The 14,401-nt window shown below is 45.3% G+C and overlaps 1 protein-coding gene across 2 annotated transcripts; it reads left to right on the forward strand.

Annotated features, from left to right (window-relative positions):
• The first annotated feature begins 251 nt into the window (after window positions 1-251).
• LYSMD3 (LysM domain containing 3) lies at window positions 252-13,788 on the forward strand. 2 transcript variants are annotated; one of them, XM_029069092.2, is made up of 3 exons: window positions 252-418; window positions 8,513-8,784; window positions 9,497-13,788. In XM_029069092.2, exons 2-3 carry the CDS (start codon window positions 8,521-8,523, stop codon window positions 10,160-10,162), a joined length of 930 nt encoding a protein of 309 aa, XP_028924925.1. In that variant the 5' UTR covers window positions 252-418; window positions 8,513-8,520; the 3' UTR covers window positions 10,163-13,788. The 2 variants fall into 2 exon arrangements, with proteins under 2 accessions (XP_028924925.1, XP_001510165.3); XM_001510115.5 differs by lacking the exon at window positions 252-418 and adding an exon at window positions 5,094-5,282.
• Window positions 13,789-14,401: the final 613 nt, after the last annotated feature.

Genomic DNA, 14,401 nt, shown 5'->3' on the forward strand with positions numbered 1-14,401 from the left:
CCCTCCTAAGCGCTTAGTACAGCGCCCCTCTCCAGCAAGCGCTCAATAAATAGGTGCGAATGAAGGCGCGTCGGGCGCAGAGGGGAGGGAGGAGGGGAGGGAGGAAGGGGGAGGGAGGGGAGGGGAGGGGAGGGAGGGGAGGGAGGGGAGGGAGGGGAGGGAGGGAGGCCGGGCTGCCGCACATGCGCAGTGGCGCCGGGAGCCCCGCCGCGCGCGCTCCCGCCTCGGCCGGCGCGTCACGACGTGATGACGTAGGCGGGTGTGCGGACGTGGCGGCGGAGGGCGGCGAGAGGGCGGCCGGGTCGCTCGTCGTGTCCCTGAGGTGAAGGCAGCCTCGGCCTCCCGGCCATGAGCGCGTCCGCGCCGTCGGCGGCCCCAGCCTTGCGCGAAGCGCTGTGCGCCCCCAGCTAGCCGGCAGGTAAGATGGGGCCGGGCCGGGCCGGGCCGGGCGGGGAGGGGAGGGGAGGGGAGGGGCCGGGCGGGGCCCCGGGCCTGCGCGCCCCTTTCCTGCCCTCGGCCTTCTGCCCCCTTCAGGACAGCGCTGGGATTTGCAGGGGGTCTCTGCTGAAGCCGCGCGGCCCAGCGGGAAGGAAGAGCCCGGCCTGGGGAGGCGGAGGCCGTGGGTTCGAATCCCACTCTGACCCTTGTCAGCTGGGGGGGTCACTGTGGGCTTCGGAGTCAGAAGGCCGACTGACTGACTGACAGCTGGCGCAGTGGAAAGAGCACGGGCTTTGGAGTCAGAAGTCGTGAGTTCGACTCCCAGCTCTGCCCCTTGTCAGCTGGGTGACTGTGGGCAAGTCACTTCACATCTCTGGGCCTCAGTTCCCTCATCTGGAAAATGGGGATTAAGACTGTGAGCCCCACGTGGGACAACCTGATTCCCCTGTGTCTACCCCAGCGCTTAGAACAGTGCTCTGCACACAGTAAGCGCTTAACAAATACCAACATTATTAGAGGTCATGAGTTCGACTCCCGGCTCTGCCCCTTGTCAGCTGGGTGACTGTGGGCAAGTCACTTCACTTCTCTGGGCCTCAGTGACCTCATCTGGAAAATGGGGATTAAAAGTGTGTGAGTCCCACGTGGGACAACCTGATAACCCTGTATCTCCCCCAGCGCTTAGAACAGTGCTCGGCACCTAGTAAGCGCTTAACAAATACCAACAAATACCAACATTATTAATCATTACTCATTCAGTCAATAGCATTTTTTGAGCGCTTACCGGACTAAGCGCTTGCACTGGACAAATCGGTAACACATTCATTCAAGAGTATTTATTGAGCGCTTACTCTGTGCGGAGCACTGGACTGAGCGCTTGGAATGGACAAATCGGTGACAGATTCATTCATTCAATAGTATTTATTGAGCTCTTACTCTCTGCAGAGCACTGGACTGAGCGCTTGGAATGGACAAATCAGTGACTGATTCATTCATTCAATAGTATTTATTAAGCGCTTACTATGTGCAGAGCACTGGACTGAGTGCTTGGAATGGACGAATCGGTAACGGATTCATTTATTCACTTGTATTTATTGAGCACTGACTCTGTGCAGAGCACTGGACTGAGCGCTTGGAATGGACAGATCGGTGACAGATTCATTCATTCATTCAATAGTATTTATTAAGTGCTTACTCTGTGCAGAGCACTGGACTGAGCACTTGGAATGGACGAATCGATAACAGATTCATTTATTCACTTGTATTTATCGAGCGCTTACTAGGTGCAAAGCACTGGACTGAGCACTTGGAATGGACGGATCGGTAACAGATTCACTCATTCATTCACTTGTATTTATTGAGCGCTTACTCTGTGCAGAGCACTGGACTAAGCGCTTGGAATGGACAAATCGGTGACAGATTCATTCATTCATTCAATAGTATTTATTGAGCGCTTACTCTGTGCAGAGCACTGGACTGAGCGCTTGGAATGGACAAATCGGTAACAGATTCATTCAATAGTATTTATTGAGCGCTTACTCTGTGCAGAGCACTGGACTAAGCACTTGGAATGGACAAATCGATGACAGATTCATTCATTCAATAGTATTTATTGAGCTCTTACTCTGTGCAGAGCACTGGACTAAGCGCTTGGAATAGACAAATCGGTAACAGAGACAGTCCCTGCCCTTTGACGGGTTTACAGTCTAATCCGGGGAGACGGACAGACAAGAACAGTAGCAATAAATAGACTCAAGGGGATGAACATCTCATTAAGACAATAGCAAATAAATAGAATCGAGATAATGTTGATATTTGTTAAGCGCTTACTCTGTGCAGAGTGCTGTTCTAAGCGCTGGGGGAGATACAGGGTTATCAGGTTGTCCCACGTGAGGCTCACAGTCTTCATCCCCGTTTTACCCATGAGGTCACTGAGGCCCAGAGAAGTGAAGCGACTGGCCCACAGTCACACAGCTGACAAGTGGCGGAGCCAGGATTCGAACCCATGACCTCTGACTCCCATGCCCGGGCTCTTTCCACTGAGCCACGCTGCTTCTCTGGGCCTCAGTGACCTCATCTGTAAAATGGGGATGAAGGACAGTGAGCCTCACATGGGACAACCTGATGACCCTGTATCTACCCCAGCGCTTAGAACAGTGCTCTGCACATAGTAAGCGCTTAACAAATACCAACATTATTATTATTATTATGATTATTAGTGGCCCCTCCTCAACCTCTGCTAGCCACCATCCTTCTCTTATGGCTTCCCTGGCCCTTGGGGGAACTTTAATACTTAACAAATGCCATTATTATTATTATTATTCTCTGTGCCTCAGTTACCTTATCTGTAAAATGGGCATGAAGTTTGTGAGCCCCATGGGGGACAACCTGATTACCTTGTATCCCCTTCCTCCCCCCCCCCCCCCCCAGCACTTAGAACAGTGCCTCACACATAGTAAGTGCTTAACAAATGCCATCATTATTATTATTATTATTATTATTATTATTATTCTTCTCTGTGCCTCAGTTACCTTATCTGTAAAATGGGCATGAAGTCTGTGAACCCCACAGGAGACAACCTGATTACTTTGTATTCCCCCCGCCCCCAGCGCTTAGAACAGTGCCTCGCACATAGTAAGAGCTTAACAAATACCATCATTCATTTATCTTGATAATGTTGTCTTGTTTTGTTTTGCTCTGCCGTCTGTCTCCCCCATTTAGACTGTGAGCCCATCATTGGGCAGGGATTGTCTCTGTTGCCGAATTGAACATTCCCAGCGCTTAGTACTGTGCCCTGTACATAGTAAGCGTTCAATAAATACTATTAAATGAATGCATGAACATTCCAAGCGCTTAGTACAGTGCTCTACGCATAGCAAGCGCTCAATAAACACCACTGAATGAATGGGGTCCACACCCCGTTTAGCCCCCTCCCCATCCCTGCTGTGTGACCTTGGATCAATCACTTCCTTCTGCTGCGTTCCTCGTCTGTATAATGGGGATTCGATCGATCGTATTTATCTAGCCCTCCTTATTCGTTCATTCATTCGGTCTTGTATACTGAGCACTTACTGGGTGCGGAGCGCTGTACTAAGCTCTTGGAAAGTACAAGTCGGCAACGCATAGAGAGTCTTCATTCAGTCGCAAGTATTGAGCACTTACTGGGTGCAGAGCGCTGTACTAAGCGCTTGGAAAGTACAAGTCGGCAACACAGAGAGAGTCTTCAATGGTATTGAGCGCCTACTGGGTGCAGAGCGCTGTCCTAAGCACTTAGAAAGTACAAACCAAGCACTTAGTACAGTGCTCTGCACCCAGTAAGCGCTCAATAAATACGATTGAATGAACTCAGCAACACATAGAGACTTTTCATTCAGTAGCATTTATTGAGCACTTAGTGCAGAGTGCTGTACTGAGATCTTGGAAAGAACAAGTTGGCAACACATAGAGACTCTTCAGTTGCATTTATTGAGCGCTTACTGGGTGCAGAGTGCTATACTAAGCGCTTGGAAAGTACATGTCGGCAACACATAGAGACTCTTCAGTCATATTTATTGAGCGCTTACTGGGTGCAGAGCGCTGTACTAAGCACTTGGAATGTACAATTCGGCAACAGAGACTATCCCTGCCCTCATCATGCTCACAGGCTAGAAGGAGGGAGGCAGACATCAAAACATCTAAACAGGCATTGTTGAAAATAAATAGGATTATAGATATATACACATCGTTAATAAGAAATAAATGGAATTGTAATTATAGATACGCACATATATACACAAGTGCTGTGGGGCCGGGGGGGAGAGCAAAGGGAGCGAGTCAGGGCGATGGGGAGGGAAGCGAAAGAAAAGGGGGGCTTAGTCTGGGAAGGCTTCCTGGAGGAGGTGAGCTGTCACTATACTGTACTAAGCAGTTGGGAGAACACAGTATTGTCGCCCGGTGGATAGAGCACGGACCTGGGAGTCAGAAGGAACCGAGTTCTAATCCCTAATCCACCACCTGTCTGCTGTGTCACCTTGGGTGAGTCACTTAATTTTACCTGTGCGTCAGCTACGTCATCCGTGAAATGGGGACTATTGGACTATTGGACAGCATAAGCTGTGTTTGACCGGATTAGCGTGTATCTACCCCAACTAGTAGTACAGTGCCAGGCACGGAGTAAGCGCTCAGTAAATATCATAAAATCAAAGCAAAAAATAGAGTAGGTAGACACGGTCCCTGCCCACGACATGCTTACAGTCTGGTCTGGACTGTGAGCTGGTTGTGGGCAGGCGTTTATCTGTTTGTTGTTATATAGTTCTCTCTCAAGCGCCCAGTACAGTGCTTGGCACACAGTAAGTACTCAATAAATGTGATTGAATGAATGAATGGTCTCCTTCCCCCTTAGCCTTTGGGCCCCTGTGGGACTGAGATTGTGTCTAATTAGCTTATATGGTACCTGCCCCCAGTGTTTAGCACCGTGCTTACCATCTAGTAACATTATTATCATTAATGGTGCTTATTGGGAGCTTACTGTGTGCAGAGCATTTATTCATTCAATGTATTTATTGAGCACTACTGTGTGCAGAGTACTCTACTAAGTACTTGACAAAGTGCAATAGAGACAGTCCCTTCCCGCAACAAGCTCACAAGCGCTTGGGAAGAGGACAAGACAGCAGAATTCCCTGCCCATAAGGAGTTAACAATGTGTTGTTCCCGTCGGGTAGGACCTGGTCTTTGACTGGTCACCTTGCCCCAAGAGTCACCGAGCAGGAATGTTAATCATCGAGGCAGGGGATTCGTGAAGGCCAAGGCTGGGCTCCAACACTGTCAACCAGTCCCAGATGATCTCATCCAAGCACATTATCCCTTTTGTGAGTTATTCGGGCCCTGAAGTCTCCCTCCTGCTGCCTCCTCCTCCCACCCCGGACCAATAATTTGGGGGCGCCCCTGCCAGAGGGTGAGAAAGACAGGAGAAAGAAGCATTCAGTGTTTCTCTTGGTTGTAGCAGGATCTGAATCTGGCTGAAAAGAAAGTTTGGAGTATTGTGGGTGACTATCAATCTCCTCCCGTATTCCCGTCTCTCATTAGTATAGTAATATAGAATTGGCTGGGGGGGGTGTATGTGTGTGTGAATGTATCTATTTGTAGAAGACATTGTGTCCTTCAGGGGCTGCCCGGTAACAGCTGGTTTGGTTTTGTCATTGATGAATAATGCACTCCAGTTTAAAGGGACGTAGTTACCAGATGGAACACGGTGGCACAGACATAATTGAGACTGGAATACTACTTCTGAGCTGTTTAAGCAATGAGACTGAAATACAATATGTAAACTTTCTAAAGACCTAAAGTCTCGTTATGGAGAGGAGAATCCTGGAAGGTGGTGTTTGAGGCATTTTTTTTTTTTAGTCACATCCTTCTTTCCAGCTAGATTTCCTGTCTGTCTCCTTTAGATAATCTCCAAATATGCAGATGTCAGTCCTTTACCTCTTGCACTCTCCCACATGCTTGATACAGTGTTCCACACAGTAAGCCCTCTGTAAATAATGATTACTGCAAGGAGGAAATGAATCCCCCAGGTCCTCAGGACTCCAGGAAGAGCCACCGCTGGTCCAAACTGTCAAGCCCAGCTCTATAATTTGAATGTTGCTAGGGTGTGCCTCTTTCTGCCTGATCTGCCCCAGCAACCTGGGGGTCAGCCTTTTAATCACTGCCTTTGAACCACTTTTTGGAAGACTAAATATCTCTAGAAAACTATCAAGAGCCTAGAGGTGGGTTCTCCACCCTCTTCTAATTTTTGTTGTTTGTTGCCTTTGGCTTTCTAGATCCTGACCTACATTTCATTTAATTCCTTGTTTCGAGATGAAACTATTATGAGTTGTTGCACAAAACTGTGAAAAGGACCCTGCAAAGAAGTCCCATATTATCTCAAGCCTCAATATTTAGTGAAACTATATTATTAGAGTTTCATCTTGGGAGAGTTAAGCGTTGGATAGATACTATTGAGTATGAGTTTGCCGTTAAGAGAGCAGTGATCCTTGGATAGCTCAGTCACTGGTATTTGTTGTGTGCTGACTTTGTGCAGACTGTAAGCTCCTTGTGGGCAGGGAATGTGTCTACCAGCTCAGTTGTAGCTTAGAACAGTACAGTTTAGAGGGGGAGACAGACATTAAAGTAAATTACAGATGTGGGGAAAATGCAAATTGTTGAAACAGAACTTAAGTTGTTTCAATCTGGAAGGGTCTACCACTCTGAAGTTGGTTCTCCGTCTTATATTAAGATGTCTTAATTGTTTCAAGTGGCCTAGTGGAACAGAGCAGAAGACCCAGCTGGATTCTAGCTCCTAATCTGCCACTGGCCTGCTGTGTGCTGGGCATGTCACTTGACCTCTCTGGGCCTGTTTTCTTATCTATAAAATAGGTATTTGATCTCCCAGCCTCTTCCATTGTAAACCCCATTTGAGATACAGTGTCTAATCTGATTATCCTATCTATCCCAGTAGTTAACAGAACGCTTGGCAGGTACGTGATTAATAAATACTCTATTATTACTTTGGTAGCTCTATAACTTGGATTGTTTTTAAGAATTGAAATAAGGACTCGAATATACCTTGAAGACGATGACCCCTCCCTTTTTTCTTCCCCAACCATATTGCACTCTTTTACTCATTTATGGGGAGTGTCACTGGGACTCTCCCCTTCCTCCCTTCCTCTCTCCCTCCCTCCCTCCCTCCCCCCCACACACTTTAGCCACAGCATAGTGCTGGAAGTCAAGCAAGGGGATCCAGGGGTGTTTCTGTAAGGAAATTGTGTTTTTTGTTTTCACCTCTACCACCCTTACCATCTTATTATGTAGTAGAGCCAAGTATCTTCCCCAGATAACCTCTGGAAGCAGGGGGAGCCCTCGCTGGAGAATGAGGTCCTGGGGTCCAAACCAGTATAATGGGATGGAAACCGATCCTCCGTCTGGCTCACCTCCCGGGGTGAACATTTGTGTCTTCCGGGTCCCGCTCGCCTAATGAGTTGTGTAGATGTCGTGTTGGAACGTCAGAGCATACCTACCCCCTCTGAGTTAGCTGCTAGAGAGCTGACAGTGAGAGCCGGGATGGCACGCGCTCCCAGAGCCAATTTGAAACTAGAACTGGGAGCCAGAAGCCAGTGTGAGAGATGAAGGGGAGGCGCACCACTTGTTGTCTGAGATCTGGGGCTCTGCACCATAGTCAGTGCTCCATAAATACCATCGATTGATGGAGTTTAAACCAGACTGCACCGAGGAAACCGGGGTTAGCTCTGCATGCCCACCACCTCCCTTCCTCCTCCCCGCTGGTGCAGAATCAGTCATGTGCAAAACTAACGTTATTTTGAGCAGATATGGGAGGGAACTATTTTTGTGTGAACCAGATGCCCAGGAGAACTAGTTTTGTATTCTGCTAATGCTCTTCTGAGCTACTCTGCAGAGGAACTAGTTTTGTGGAGAACTAATGTGGGGTACCAAGAGGTGGGCTATTTTAGAGAAGCAGTATGACCCAGTGGAAAGAGTGAAGACCGAGGAGTCTGAGGACCTGAGTTCTGAATTCCAGCTCTGCCACCTGTCTGCTGGGTGATCTTGGACAAGCCACCTAACTTCTCTGTGCTTAGTTTCCTCACCCTAAAACACAGGGATAAAGTGTCATTTTCCCTCCATCCTTAGGCTGAGCCCCATGTAGGACAGGGAGTGTGTCTGATTGACTCTACCACAGTAATCGGCACATAGTAAACACTTAACAAATACCATCATTTAAGTGCAGAAAAATGAAGCTTGTTGGGTATGTCTGGGAGGAGAGTAAACCCATTGGTTTGTGGTGTAAAACACTATGTCAGGCAAAGTTTTATTGTTTAACTCGTATTTTCTGTTTTTCCCCCTAAACACACTATGGTGGGTGAATCATTTTGTTGCCAACTTGATTATCCAAATATTGGCAAATGGCCCTCACTTCCCCAAATGTGAGTGTGGATGAAAACAGTTAACGATTGTTCTTCAAACTGAATACAAGTTGTGCCAAACCACAGCTTTTAAGTTGTGACCTTTGTGAACGCGTCAGACCCCGCTTTTCTGCCTTTTGTAGAGTTTAAGATGATGGCTGGGAGGAGTCAGAACCGAAGTTTTCATGGCGCAGCAGTCCAGCCTGTGGTGAACAGCCACATGTATCCGTTCGGGAATAACACGGACCCAGATATCTCGGAAGAAGATGGCGAGGTGTACGAGCTGCGACCGAGGGGAAGAGAGAAAAACCGGAGGAGTTCATCAAGAGATAGATGTGATGATATTGTATTATTAACAAAGGATATTCAGGAGGGAGACACTTTAATTGCAATAGCCCTTCAATATTGCTGCTCAGTAAGTTTGCTTTTTTTTTCTTTCTAGCTAATGCATTTTAAAAAAAATCTGGATTTAACCACGCTCCATTAATCTCAGTCTCTTAAATTTTAAATGATTTATGTGCAGCATTGACACCTGCCAAATTATGCTTGCAATCCAGGTCAGTGTGTCCATTGTAAATCCATAGGAGCAGGAAATGCAACTCTGAACTCCAGTATCCTTTCCTAAGAGTTAGTACTTAATTTTAAAAATGTACTTATCAGTGATGGTGAAGTAGTTTTTCTTGTGCCCAGGAGGTACATACTGGCCTGCCTCGAGGCAGTGTACTTATCAGTGATGGTGAAGTAGTTTTTCTTGTGCCCAGGAGGTACATACTGGCCTGCCTCGAGGCACAATTTTGGGGCTATAGTAAGGACTCCACTCAAATAGGGAATTTAAGCCCAAAATATTTCTTGGAAAATCCCAATAAATTCTACTCTTTAGTTTTCTACAATTGGATGCGTAGACTGAGAAGGAAAATGTCCATGTTTGTGGTCGGAAAAAAAGCTTACTGTGAAGCGGTGGAAACAGAACAGTATTAAGGGGAAAATCGTTCAAAGATAAGGGGTACATTTCTTTTTCAACTTTTCAGAAAGATTGCTTTAGAGTATTTTTGGTTAAGTGTCGTGTAGTGTGTTTCTTTAGATCTGGCATGTAGTTGGTCATGTCGCTGGGTTTTATTGTTTTACAGGTAGCAGATATCAAAAGGGTGAACAATCTTATAAGCGATCAAGACTTTTTTGCTTTGCGATCCGTCAAAATCCCAGTGAAGAAGTTCAGCGTGTTGACTGAAACGCACTACTCTCCCAAAGGACGACCGCCTTTACACCCTGCCGCTGCTGCAGACGCCCCAGGGCCCCAGGACGCCGCGCCAGCTTCCGATCCTTCCTCTCCTAACGAGACTGCCGGTGGCTTTCTCAAAGAAGTCGACCGGGACATCGAACAGATAGTCAGGTGTACAGACACCAAGAAGGAGAATCTCAACGAAGTGGTGTCCGCCTTGGCGACCCAACAGGTGTGTTTTGAACCCGAAGGCAAAAGCGTCCGGCGAAAAGACCCCTATTATGGTGCAGACTGGGGGATAGGTTGGTGGACGGCTGTGGTGATTATGTTGATAGTGGGCATCATCACGCCGGTGTTCTACTTGCTCTACTATGAAGTCTTAGTGAAAGTGGATGTCAGTCACCATTCGACGGTTGAATCTTCACAGTCGCATTCGGGAGTCACCCCCCCGTCGCCACAGAGAGAAGTGGGAAACGGACCCGCACTGACCCGAGGGCCGCACGGTGGCCTGCCGGACCATAAGCCCCCTGCTCAAAATTCTCAAGCCCCTGCTGCACGCCAGCATCTGACATAGCATTTGGTTGCAAACTATTTGACCACAAGTGCATCTGGAATGCAGCAAATTGGCCTGGCACGTGCAACCATTTTATCACTCTAAGGACAGTATTTCCATTTGTTAGGGGTGCCGAAGTTGATTTTTAGCCTTTTTGTTTGTTTGTTTGAGCCATTTACCCATGGATCATATGTGAGACTGGCTAGGTTTTCTGTTAATTCTATTTCGTGGACAGATTGCCTAGCCAGAGTTTTGGCTACAGCACTGTTTTGCCCCCAAAAGGATTTAAATAGACATAGAAAGTTCTAAATTTGCATCCTTATTCTTATTTAATGATAGCTGGCTTCTGTGAATTTTTATTTTCCTAAGTAGTTTTTTTAAAAATTTTATTTAGGGCATTGATGTTCAGGTTATTAAATGGTAGTATTAGATATACACACCGAGAACAGCTCACTGATTACTGTGGAAAATACTGAAATTCATTATCTGAAATTTATTATTTGTGATGATTGATTAAAATTGAGCAAATTTAGTTCTAGTCTAGAAGCATTTGGTGATACTACACTCTGACTAGGATGTTTGACATTTGAAAATATCCAATTTTTTTTTTATCACCGTCGGCACATGTAACCTAACGGATTGGGCAGAAAACCGAAATGTTTGGTAAGAGACCAGTGAACGTCCTATTTCGTGCAAAAGGAGTTTTTACTAAAAAAAAGTTGCTGTGATTTAGAGGTTCCTACCCTGGGTTGAGTTGGGAGGTGTGAAATCTCTGCAGCCCAGACAAGAAGTCTCAACTTTTATGCTTCAGTGTCTCCATCTGTAAGGCAATTCTTCTTGCCTCGGATCTGTAAGCCCTGTGAGGTTTTGAACAGACAGGTGCTTCGTCTATATAAAGTGTGATTGCAGAGGAAATATTTTGCACTAGGCCATGATAAATCGTTGCTGCACCACATGTTAGTAGTGACTTGTTGATTTTATTTTAATTTTTTGAATTGGAAATATCCCTTCAGAGGGTCCCAAGTGTTAAAAACTGACCCCAGATTTCAGTTGTTCAGCATGAATCCATTGGTCTCGGCCAGAGTTGGTTTTATTGCCCTCCTATCTGTGTAGGTTCGTGTGTTGCCCAAAATTGTCAACTAAGCAGAATCAGGTTAAACAGGGTGATTTGTGCTTGTATCAGCAGGCCAAAAGGGTGCAGAGATCCGAAGGGTGGGGATCTCGTTGGTCTTTATTGATCCCTTATCCTCTTGATCTCTTGATCATTTTTTTTTTTAAACCAAGGGACTCTTACCCCCCTTGGGTGAGTAAGCTTGAGGAGTGAGTAGTCGTAGGAAGTAATCTGCTTTAGTAGGAGCGTGTCAGGGGGAGTTGGCGAGCAGAGAGCTGTGGAAGACCTTCTTGGGTCGATATGCTTCCTGTGATCAGGTCTGGGGAGCTTGGCTTGCCTACAATGTTTTTAGACCAGCTGCAATCTGCCTCTTGGTCGTAGGTGGATGAAACGAAACGCCTTGATCTCTCCTCTCGGTGAGAACCCGAAACAGAAGGGGTGCTGCAATAGGAGGCAGGTGGTGTGGAGTTTGGGGTTTGTTTTTTTAACTTATCATTACAGTTGGTGTATTTTAACATGAGGTGTAAACCATCGACTCAGCCTGCACTTGTTGCCCACACAGTGATAAAGCTAGTGTAGGATTTCAGCTCCACTCAATTTGTAATGTGACAGGTGAGTAAACTTGGTAAATAGAGATTATATGATGTATTTTTAGGAACAAAACAAGCCCTTTCTAAGACAGAAGGGAGGGGAGGAAACTCCTATCCCCTGATGATCTTTGCAGCTTACCAGAAAGTGTTAATAGTTAATGTTTTGACTGATAAAAATCTGAGAAACGAGCAACTGTCCATTTTTAGCCTAGCCGAATGCCTGTGTAATTATAAAAGGGCACTTTCTTAGTTTCTGAATCCTGACTGATGTTTGTGCTAAAGAGATCTTGAAGAGAAACCAATCTATTATTGAACCTACTTCTAATGCCTAGATTTCCTCTGTAGCTCTGCTTTTTAGATCTGTAAGGGATCTTTGGCAGAAACACTAAGGGGACTGTTGAACGTATTGCTGCTGCAAACGCCCCAGGCGGAATCTGAAAGACTTCATTCACTTCAGTCCCCAAATGGCCGCCCGGACAGACCCCAGGTAGCAATTTTAGGCACTGGGAGAATCGAGCACAGTATTAAACTAGTCCTAAGTTACATTGTACCGAGTATTAACCAGCTGCAGAAGTTAGAGTTGTAAACTAGGAGGGGGAAATCATTTGATGAAGAAGGCTTTTATCCGGTTCATCCTAAATTTGGTTGTTGGCATGGACATTTGTGGGATTCTACAAAAAGCGATCATTGCTTTTTGCCAGTGGTAGTGGAACCAGGAAATTAGAATCTGTGCAATCTCTGATAGGAAAGCTTTTTGACTTCCTCTTCATATGGCTGTTTGAAACATACTCTGCTTACAAGGAAAGTCAATTTAGTCCTTTTTTGCAAAATTTGTTAGTTTCTGAGGAAGGTAAATTGAGCACAAAATAAATACTTTTCAAAGTGCTAGACATTTTTCATGTAAATATTATATATCAGAGGGACCAAGCATTCTAATCGGGAAATGAAGCTTCTTTAACATAATAGTTTAGCGTATTGATGAATTGATAATTAATAACGGGTCCAAAATACTAAGAGAATTGGAGGTGATGAGGGGACTTCTATATCTTTCTAATATAAGCATACAGCCTGAACATTTTAGGTTCGACAAATGCTGGTTTGGAGACTGTTTTCTTAGATCAATTGTAAATTTAACACAGCAATGAAAATATTTTTGGTTAAGAGCAAAGGAAAAAAATTTATTTTCTTACAGTAAGATTATTTTCATTGAATTTTAGTCAGTGACCTCAAAGATGATATGTGTGTGTTGGTGATCAACATTCTGATCCAAATAATCAGAAGTGTAATTATGAGGATTTTTTTTTTTCCATGTGAAAAGCAGTGCTACCTTTTGAGTCTTCATTTGTCACAGTGCAATAGCGTGAAACAAAGTTCCCTTGGGGACCATTCTGTTCTTTCTGGTGTCTTTTTTTTTTTAAGTATTGCCTGACAGCGTCAGCACTTGCATGGACTGAACCACTATTTCGATGTTTGCTAAATTATTTTCACAGGTGGATCTTCGTCGAATGAACTGAATTGGGGGGAAAAAACATTGAAGCAAGGGTAGATTGAAAATATTTTGCAGGATTCAACTGCACATAGAAAAGCAAATGTATAAATGGTGCACTATGGTGGGAATCGTGCTTAATGTTTGGAATTTCAACATAATGTTGCTCAGGAATCAGTATTTCTCTTCCAAGTATGTGCATATTGCACCTTTAGATGATAAGTAGAAATAATTGAATGCTTTATTTAAACGTATATTTTTATGCACACTAATGCTGTAAATGTTATTGTATAATGTATTTTCTATAAATTCAAAATGTATCTATTACAGAAAAGTTTGTCAGCGTGTACATCTTTAAAAAGAGGAGCTTTAAAGTTTTTGCTGCTTCAACTTTTCACATTTTAAGAGGTCTGAATGCAAAACATAATAAAGTTTCTATTTTATTATGTTGTCCAAAAAATTGGTCCATTCGATTGAATACTTCCCAAATTGGTTTTGCTTCTTTTTGGAACACGGTATTTTTGGTAAACGCCATTGTTTTAAGATCTATTGAAGAAAACTTAAATTCTAGATATATTGCTTGTTGTAAAACACATAAAGCCATCTCTTGCTTCATAAAAGGACTATCCTTCCCACCCAAACCCTGTCCTCTCCTTGACTTTCCCGTCACTGTAGACGGCACCACCATCCTTCCCGTTTCACAAGCCTTTAACCTTGGCATCATCCTTGACTCCTCTCTCCTTCAACCCACATATTCAATCCATCACCAAATTCTGTCGGTCCCACTGGCACGACATCGCTAAAACCCGCCCTCTCTGCCCCATCCATACAGTCATCTTATCCCGCCTCAGATTCCTGCATCAGCCTCCCTGCTGACCTTCCAACCTCCTGTCTCTCCACACTCCAGTCCAAATTTCACTCCGCTGCCCGGATCATCTTTCTACAAAATCATTCGTGTCACCACCCCCCCCCCCCCCGAAATCTCCAGGGATTGCCTATCCACCTCTGTATCAAACAGTTTCATCACCCTGCCCCCTCTTACTTCTCTCCTTCTACAACCCAGCACGCATACT

This window comes from Ornithorhynchus anatinus, chromosome 1 (assembly GCF_004115215.2).
Source record: "Ornithorhynchus anatinus isolate Pmale09 chromosome 1, mOrnAna1.pri.v4, whole genome shotgun sequence".
NCBI classification, from domain to species: Eukaryota; Metazoa; Chordata; class Mammalia; order Monotremata; family Ornithorhynchidae; genus Ornithorhynchus; species Ornithorhynchus anatinus.

Excerpts from the sequence above, each read along its gene's own strand:
- LYSMD3 (XM_029069092.2), top strand. The coding sequence starts at position 8,521 with ATGATGGCTGGGAGGAGTCAGAACCGAAGTTTTCATGGCGCAGCAGTC. Across the intron at positions 8,785-9,496 it reads CCCTTCAATATTGCTGCTCA|GTAGCAGATATCAAAAGGGT; the intron begins GTAAGTTTGCTT and ends ATTGTTTTACAG.